This window comes from Gymnogyps californianus, chromosome 2, assembly GCF_018139145.2.
Source record: "Gymnogyps californianus isolate 813 chromosome 2, ASM1813914v2, whole genome shotgun sequence".
Classification (NCBI taxonomy): Eukaryota; Metazoa; Chordata; class Aves; order Accipitriformes; family Cathartidae; genus Gymnogyps; species Gymnogyps californianus.
The window spans coordinates 147,667,524-147,676,903 of NC_059472.1; the positions used below are offsets into that span (position 1 = coordinate 147,667,524).

Sequence of the window (9,380 nt, forward strand, 5' to 3'; positions counted from 1 at the left end):
AACAAACAAGAAGCAACAGAAACTCAGAAACCCCAAACCTCCTCATAATTTAGGGAAAAAGAACAATTTTAGGCTGCAGGGAAAAAAAAAAAAACAACAACTACTGTTTAGGAACCCAAAATTGAGAGAAGCAAACTTTTAACAGGCACAGCATACGGCTAAGCAAAAGCACGAACACTAACAAGCAAATCAAAAGCAAAACTGCAGGTTTTCTTATGCCACATGAATTTTGTTAGCCCACTAGGATGCTGTGGAAAACCAAAACATTTCAGATATACATTAATTTCCTCCTTTTATTCATTTTAATATCAGACCTATTCTTATAGATGAAAAACCCTTTGTTATCACTTATACTCTCGTTCTTACTGGCTCAGCTGCGCAACAGCACCCCAGGCTCTTTGTTACTGGCTCTGCTAAGAACACAAGGAGCACCAACCCAACTAAGGAACATTTTATATGCTGAATTTTCATTTTATTTTTTAAATTTTACCAAGTACTTAAAGTTAAAATAGCACCATAGATACCTCTAAAAATCTCCCTTAAAGCTATAGTTTTCTCTAGATCTGATTAGAAAACTGTGTTAATCTTAATTGTAAAATGACTCTACATGGAGCATAAAAGGTTTATCATTCAACAGAATGAAATTAAGGCTGCCTCTAAGATTTTTCTTTACACAGCTTTACAGACAAACACAATGACCACAATCCACAGCAGTAAAGTAGTAAAAAGCCCACTGGGAAGTCATTTACAAAACTGTATGTTAGATTAATTATGTGGCTGTTTTAGATACCAACATAGGCACATACACAAGAACTTCAGCAGAGATTAATTTGAAACAAGCATAAAACATACAGCCTTGTGTAAGCACCAGAGGCTACCAGCACAGGTTACAGACCATTCCTCACCAAGAAATTGGTCAATCCCTTCAATGAATTACAGGTCAAACACAGAACTTCCAGGAAGAAAAATAGCCCATTTTTTATTTCTGCAATTTAAAGATCAAGCTATTATGGATACATCCTTAAAGGATTAGTGAAGTGGGAAGTAGAGAGAGGAAGAGCTGAAACATTATTGCTGCTGCAGACAAAAAAAAAAATTCAAGACTGCTTGTTTTATCCTTTTCACAGCACTCTGCATACTGTTAGTTCCCTTGGGTTCCCAAACATAGTAGTTTCCTACTGCTATATGTCCTTCTACACAGCGAGAAAGAAGAAAAATATAATCTGAAAGAAATCAGGAAAGTATTATATGAATGAATTGTCAGGGCAAGTTAACAGTAAATGTCTTTAAAACTACTTACAATGGTAGATTCTGAAACACTTTTGTGTCTTTAAGAAAGGAGCCAACAATGAAAGCAAAAAACCCCTGGATTTCCTTGGACAAGATCCAAGCAGAAATTTAAGAGGAAACAATACAGAAAACCCATTTTTATGGAAAATAGAAGAAGTTTTACAAGTCTAGATGTCTCAATCATTTTTAAATGCAGCAACTGTGAACAAAAACATCAGGGAATGTTATACATACATGTCAGGGCACTTACAAAATGGATTACAATATGTATCAGCAGCTTACCTGAAGTTCAGCACTTAAAAAAAAAGCAAAAAAACCCCAAAACACAGACATGAAAATCCATATCCGGCACCATCTTCAGTCACAAATCTGAGCAGTTATCGTAAGTGCTTCTCTATGGTGACTCTTGTGAGCAACTAAACTACTCCACAGTTCGATACAACTTTGTTCTATAGGATCCAAGTGAATAGTTTCAACAATGACTTCACACAATTTTAATAATTTACATTTTTTATGAAAAGCAGAGCTTCCAGAACTGGTGGAAATCTCATTTCCATGTGTAACTTATAAGTAACAGACTCAAATAGGAAGTTTAAAACCATGAAGGGATGTAGAATTATGTCTCAATAACATACTGAGAAAAAACACACAATTACTTTTATGAAATGAACTAAGATTACAGCTAAAGCCACTAGAAACAAATCTGGATTTTCTAATGCTATTTTTGTTTGAACTAGTGCAATGGAGTCTATTACTGCCTCAATGTTGATAGTATATTTGGGGGCTTTGGGGGGCTTTTTTGGATGTAACTGCCATAACAGGAGCCAATTCTTAAAGTCAAAAAAACAATTTTGAAGAACCCCTCCCTCATCCATCACTTAAAAGAAAGGTACAGCTTCAGGAAATACTAAGATCCCTCACTGTCCAAATAAAGGTCTGCTACTACTATCACCTAGTTGTGTATTACAGAAGTTAATTATTTTTGACAGTTTGGAGCAAGAAAGTTGAAACGTATGTCATCTTTCCAACTGAGAACTCTGATGTTGCGATTGACAGTGCATTAAAATCTAATGCCTTCCAAAACTACTGGACCTGCTTAATATATATTTTGAACAAGAAGTACAAAACAATCTTGAAACAGGCTTAGACCATTAGACATGATGTTTAATCACTAGCCCAACAACTTTGATTCCTCAAAGATGAGTAACTGAGATATTAAGCTGCTACGTGGCTCCGCGTCACTCCATGGCACAAGACTTTCGAAGGTCACAGTGACTACCCTATCTGTCATGCAAAGACAAAATAACCTTACAAAACAAAGCGAGAAAAGCCTACAGCTCATAGTTTTGACACAGTCGTCTGAAAAAGTGATGTCATAACTGCATGCGTGTGAAGCTCTGTATCACTAGATCGAATACTTCCAAAGCTTGGAAGACTGAAGCAGTATTACCAACCTAGGTTTTCTCTAAACCATTTGCAGATGATGCACACACCATGATTTTAGTAACACTGCACCCGCATATGTTAACCTTAAAAAGCAGCAGGGAGGAGAACAGCCTTAAGCGTCAGAAGAGCAACCATAATAAGTCTTCGGAGCGTGATCCAGCTTGTCACTGGGAAGAAGAAACAAACTGCTGAGTTTCTGGGCTATCCTTCCTTATTTCCCCTTTCTTGTCTTCCTTATGTGCACCTTGCCGGCCAGGGAAGACAGACGACCTCATACAGCTCTCCCTCACCTGCCTCTTCCCACTTGAGGGGACCACTCTGTGTACTCAAAGTTTCCAAAAAATTCTACAGCAAAAATAGTTTTATCTAATTTTTTTTTTTCCTGGACAGTGACACATTCAAAGCCAGCACTACGGCAGTGCTAGATGGTATAACACTGACAGCTTCAGAGATTGCCATTCTTTCTGAAAGACAGGTTACCAAATCTATGTCCAAGAACTTTACTTATATAACATATGAATTCACAACTTTAGAACTGCAGTGACGTACGCACTGCATTTCATCAGTCAATACACTTGCATAAAACAGACTACGTAAAAACCTATTACTGAGAATTTTCTTAAGTCTCCCATAATGCCTCATAATACCATAAAAGCCACACAATTTGTCGTGGGGCTCATTACTGGTAAGGTTGTTACAAGGCAATGCCAAGAGGTAAAATTCAGCATCAGCCATTTACTATAAACTATAGTCTTAAAAGGCGCATCTACCTGAATTTTTTAGTGCAGATCAGGGGTGCACATGTAAAGCAAACTTCCTTACTGTATCCACTGACTGTGTATCGTGAAGCAGTCCTGGAGTGGATGAACTGGATTCCTTTTGGATAGAACTGAACTGTAAGATGTAAAACCAGGAGCAAAACCAGCACACCTCAACATAAACGGGCACTGAGTCCATGCAGCCAGCCTGAAATTAGTTCAACAACATCAAAAAAAAAAAAATCCCCAAAATGCAAACAGTATGGACACCAGTTCCTCAGCACCAAACACTGCATTCCACAGACGCAACCCTGTCAGACCCTGCTACTTGCCAAGGTACATAAAGCTCCTCTGTTTCAGTGTTCTTGAAAGGAGCCTATTAGCCCAATACATCCAGCTCATCTAGAGGGGTTGTGGCTTCCCGCAGCGAAAGAAATCTGACTCCTTGGTTTTCACATCTTGCATTTTCTTGGAGTTGGTAACATACCAGTGTCTCACAGGCTGCAGGACCAAAATCAGGTTCTGTCCATGCAGTTCTGACTTTGTGCTGCAGCATCATCTAGCAAAACCATGGTCTAGCAATGACATGGATACAATGCTCTTCGTGCGCTACAGTAAAGCCACGTGAATGGATTAGAGCCTGGTTCAAAGTAAATCTCATGTGCCACAAGGAAGGCATAAGCCAATACTGAAGAAAATAACTCTCTCAACATTTTTCAGGGGTTATATATTTATCCACAGTGTTGGCCAGCAAGCCTCACCCATGTGTTAACTCTCCCTCAGGAACCTGAGCTCCCAGGGCCTCTTCTCCTACCTCAAAGGGTACTTGGAAAAACTTTCTGTATTTGCTTTCATACACTGCACAGGCCTAGCAGAACTTTCAACACAAACCTGTTCCCTTATCTGATTAGCAGTAGAAGCCAAAGCCTTATTCAGAAATTCCTTGGTCCTAACTGATACATAACATACTGCTCTGCACAGGCCAATTCTAGCAATACAGCTCATGCATTTTAACACATCTTCACAAACAACATTTCCTAAAAAATTCTTAATCAGATGCCTTGTATCCAAGATCCATATCACAAAATTTCAAAAGACATTCAGAGGCCTTTAGTGCCTTCCTTACTGCAAGCCAAAAAGAGTAGAGGAGCAGGTAATTCCTTTGAAGCCATATAAACAGTTACAATCAAAAGCATATTTTGGCAAGGAGATCCACAGGTTCAACTGATGTCAGGTTGATTCATCCAGAGCGTATCATATTTATGCAGGTATCAGCTATTGAAAGCTGTAAGAGACAATAAAATTAACTTGATCAGTTTGTTTATCCACCATACAAGCTTGTAGCTCCCCAGATCTTCCTGGAATTTTTCCAGAAAGTTGACATCACATTTGCATGTTCTCATTCTCAGGTAACAGGGTAATTTTATTACTGAGTCTGCATAGCCTCTGGTTTAATTCTGCTGCTTCATCTGAGTTTTTAGACGAATACTATTTGGTCCTGATCCCCTTGTCAGTTTGAAACTGGCTATACTGAAGTGATTACTGAAATGATTATTACACCTGATCTGTCAAGAGTTTATGATTCTATTTTCTTCAGTAACCACTTGGGGGACATGGAAATGTAATCTTTTCTCAAGCCAAAGGTTATCTTATCTCCCCATCCTGCTAGGTCAAACTTCTCGAGAACAGCAATGTTTTAAATGAGCCATTCAAGCTAATCACATCATCAATTTAAGAACCACCAAAGAAACAGGAAGGTAGAACAATTCCCAAATTGTTCAGAACAGCAATAGTTACAACATAACAATGCAAAACTGCCTATCTATGCTATGTTACCATTAGATTTGATGGATTAACAAATAGACAGATTGTGTCCTTGTATAAAAATCAGATACTTCTTAATCTAGGCGCTCAGCCCTAACACTTGGGGATTGGACAAGGTGACCTCCAGAGGTCCCTTCCAACCTCGGCCATTCTGTGAGCATTTGTAGATTTCTCAGCCAACTCCTCCTTGAAGTCAAGCACTAAGGACAGTTATTCTAACAGCCAAGACAGTCACAATCTTACTCTTCCTCTGTCATTCCACATTCACAACAAAAATCGCTTCCATTAGATCATCCTCTATCTCTGTCACCGATCTTGGAACACACTACAGCAGCTTCACACCTAACACCCTGCCAGTGCTGGATGACAGCTACCTGACAACACCAGGAGGCTTCCACAAGGCCCTTGCAAAGACAAAACGTGAAACCCTTACTCCCACAAGCATAGACTAGCAACAAAACAAAAAAGTCATCATTTCTCTCCAATCCCAGGGAAAAATACAGCAGCCAAAGGCTTCATCAAAGCATGCTAGAGAGCTACAGGACTTCCCACAATGCCTTCTGCACCTTGTCAGTTGAGGTCAACATCAGCTTCTGACATCGCGTATGAGATTCAACAAGCAGCTGGTACCACAATTCTCCCATCAAAACCTAAGCTGCTTTAATGCCTTAAGGAAGCATTGGAGTCATTCCCTATATTTTTTTCAAAACACAAGATGACATGTTTAGAAAAAATCTGGCAGCCCTGATTACTACTGTTAACATGGTTGAGCATCCGTATCTCAGGCACAGAAGTTACATCCTGCGTAAGGGAGAAGTACTCCCTCCCCCAGAAGTACATGAAGGAAGAAGGGATTATCAGGACACAATACAAGGCAATGAACACCAAGAGGAATATGGAGGGGGGGAGGAGGGGAAAGCACACTTTGATGAATGAAAGATTATGAAACAGTCCAAAGGCACGGCCACATAGGCCATGGTCACAGACACTGTCCCTCTTGTGCTAAAATGCCAAGAAAAACACCTGAGCACATGGAATAAAACCACTAGCACTAGAACTACAAAAAGTTAATCACAGCGTTCTAGTCAAAGGCATCCCAACTAAAACAATAGTGACATACAAAATAATCAGTAAGCTCCATTAAAACATAGTTTTAAAAAATAGCAGAAAACCTGAAGAAACATGCAAACAGCATGTAGAGACATTATGATAAAAGGCAGCTTTGTGTTAAGATGTCTAAGGTAGGATACAGCACACCTGAGATTTGTGCACTTCCCTTGACCCCGTTACAAGACCAGTTACCTTTCTCATATGGTCACTTAAACGGCTGCAGCTACCTAGCGAGTCACTGCAAGTCAGAACCCTGCTTCAGTATCTTGTTTGAAGCTTCAGGTATAGGTCAGAGCTGGAGGAGCAAGCAGCAGGAACAAAGGATACAGCGTGGAAGAACCTGTAAACCTATACAGCATCTTCCAATGCTTACAAATTTCTATTGAAGCTCAACTTCAACATTGTATGCTCTATTACTGTACTCACAGGTATATTCTTCTGCATATGCAAAGCATCTAATACTATTTACACTTCAAGTCTTCGCTATAATGACATTATGAGTGACTAGCGGATACTTACAACTAACAAAACTTTGTTTCATTTGTGTTGCACTTCCACCAACTTTCTCCCTGCTCGCACATTACAAGTGATTCAAGTTCTCCATTACGATTAGAAGTAGAGTACAAGCGTGAACTAGCAGAACACTTGCTTGCTAAAAGTAACATTATATTTTGTTAAACATACCACACAAGGTACAGACTCAGCCCTAGAAAAAAAGGATTGTGGAAAATAATAACAAAGAGTTGCATACCAGATCCGAACATCACTAATTGAAACAAACAAAATTTTGTATCCCTACATTATCTAACACTAAAATTGCCTTTGAGGAATTAAAACCTAGATTTTTAGGCTCATGGAAGTGAAACTTGGCTAGCAGCATTTGCTATGTTGTATATATGATGGTATTCCATAGTATTTAACACCAGATGCTTAAGGAGTACTAAAAGAAAGAAAGAGATGAAACTGACTCAGAATTCCCCAACTACCATTAACAACCGCAGCCTGTAGTTTCCAAAACAGGACCCTTACATATTGCAGACATCTTCTCTCTCTTTGTAGACATGGCCCTAATGAAATGCACCTGCAAATACTTCTATTATTCTCAAAAACTACAGGAACTATATCAGAATAAACTTTAAGGTTGTCAGGGAAGCCATTCGAATAGCAGGGTCACTCAGCAGAATGTAGAGGTGCTAGGAGACAAACAAAGAACAAAATGTCTTTGGGGGACTCTGGGTGAAGTAACAGATTATAAAAGAATTGTATATTTAATTATTGAGGAGAGGAATACTGACTGGAAGAAAGAGACAAAAAGAAGATGCATGAAGAGAGATCAAGCGAGATCACACACACAGAGCAGAGCGTCTAAAGATGAGGAAGGCCATCAAGTGGGAGTCACAAGTGATACAAGTTGAAGATGCCAAGTGGCAGCGAAAACAGCAACCACATCCAAAACATACACAAGAAACATGGGATAAAAGTGTTCGGAACACGAGTTCCTGTCTTGACTACACATGCATGAAAATTAACCGGAGGTACATAATAAATGCTTTAAGATAATCTTAAGTGTTGCCTAGCAAACAGAGCTGAAAACCATGCACAATAACCAAGATCCATGGAAAGTAAACAAATATAACAATCTACAAGCCATTACCATGGCAAAGGGTCACAGTCTACCACATGCCACGCATGAGAGAAAACAGGAGCCACAACACATGGTGATGCACAATCTTAAGAAGATAAGGAACCAGCAGCTATGGAGAATGAGAGAAAGATGAGAAACAGCCATACCCAGGATATGTATGAGAAGTGGGAGAAGCCCACGAGCTACTTTTGTCTGGCTGTAGATGCATTTGGAGAAAAAGAGATATATTCAGAAGAGCAACAGGCAGTAGGAACACACAAAGGTACAGTGGGAGAGGGAGGGTTGATTTATGGTGGGGCCAGAAGGATAAAAAAAGGAACAGTACTTGAAGGAGAGCAGAGCCCCTGCAGAGGGAAGGAAGAGGCTGGGGAAGGGACAGGAGCCTTGCCCTGAGCCTCGGGAGCCGGGGCACGGGGGGGTGCCGGACTGCAGCGGCAGAGCGGGGCAGCCGCACGCGTGCCAGGGCAGGAGGCGGATGACAGCGCCAGGCGAGAAGCCGAGGTGCCGGCGGCATGCCCAGCGCCCGTGTGCCGCGGGGAGCAGCCGGGCGGCGGCAGCGCAGGGGGGCGGGGGAGGGGAAGCCAGCCAGCCATGTTCGGCGGAGGCAGCGACGGCGGTGACAGGCGAGGCCCGTGCCTGCGGGAAGGGACCGGGGCAGGGGGCGGCGGGGGAGGCGCGCCTCAGGGCCCGCGCCGGGCGGGCGGGGGGCCCGGTCCCTCGCTCACCTGCTGCACCCCCAGGAAGTCGTAGAAGTTCCGCGGCACCTCCTCCACCAGGTCGAAGAGCTCCAGGTCGCCGCTGTCCCAGGCGCGGGCGCGGGGCGCCACCAGCGCCAGCAGCGCCAGCAGCAGCCGGAGGCGCGGCGCGGGCCGCGGGCGCCCCATGACCCCCGCCCCGGTGGCAGCGGTGGCGAGGACGTGGCCGGGCAGACACCGCTGAGGCCGCGCACGCCCCGGCGGCGGCTCCGCTCTGAGGGGGGAAGGAGACAGGCCCGGCCCCGCCGGCGGCGAGTACCGCGGAGGGCGGGGGGAGAGCGCTCTCCGCCTGGCCAATCGCCGCCTCCGCAGGCTGTGACGTCGGGCACCCCGGCAACGGCTGGCGCTCGCGCAGTCGAGGGGCTGCGGGGGGAAGGGCGAAGGGGGTGCCCGCGGCCGGCGGGCCGGGCGCGCGAGGGAGCGGCAGCGGCGCGCGGGCCCCTGGCGCGAGCTCTCCGCGCGCGGCCGGCGGGGTTCGCGCGCCCGGCCCGCCCCGCCCCGCCCCGCGCCGCCTGCCGGCCCTTCCCCCTCTCCCTTCCTGCCGCCTCCTTC

At 43.6% G+C, this 9,380-nt stretch overlaps 1 protein-coding gene across 1 annotated transcript in view; it reads right to left on the minus strand.

Annotated features, from left to right (window-relative positions):
* The window catches only part of DNAJC1 (DnaJ heat shock protein family (Hsp40) member C1), a 114,417-nt gene extending 105,460 nt beyond the window's left edge, over positions 1–8,957 (minus strand). The window contains exon 1 of the mRNA XM_050891266.1: positions 8,799–8,957. Coding sequence (XP_050747223.1) covers positions 8,799–8,957 — 159 coding nt within the window. The remainder of the gene's footprint in view (positions 1–8,798) is intronic.
* Positions 8,958–9,380: the final 423 nt, after the last annotated feature.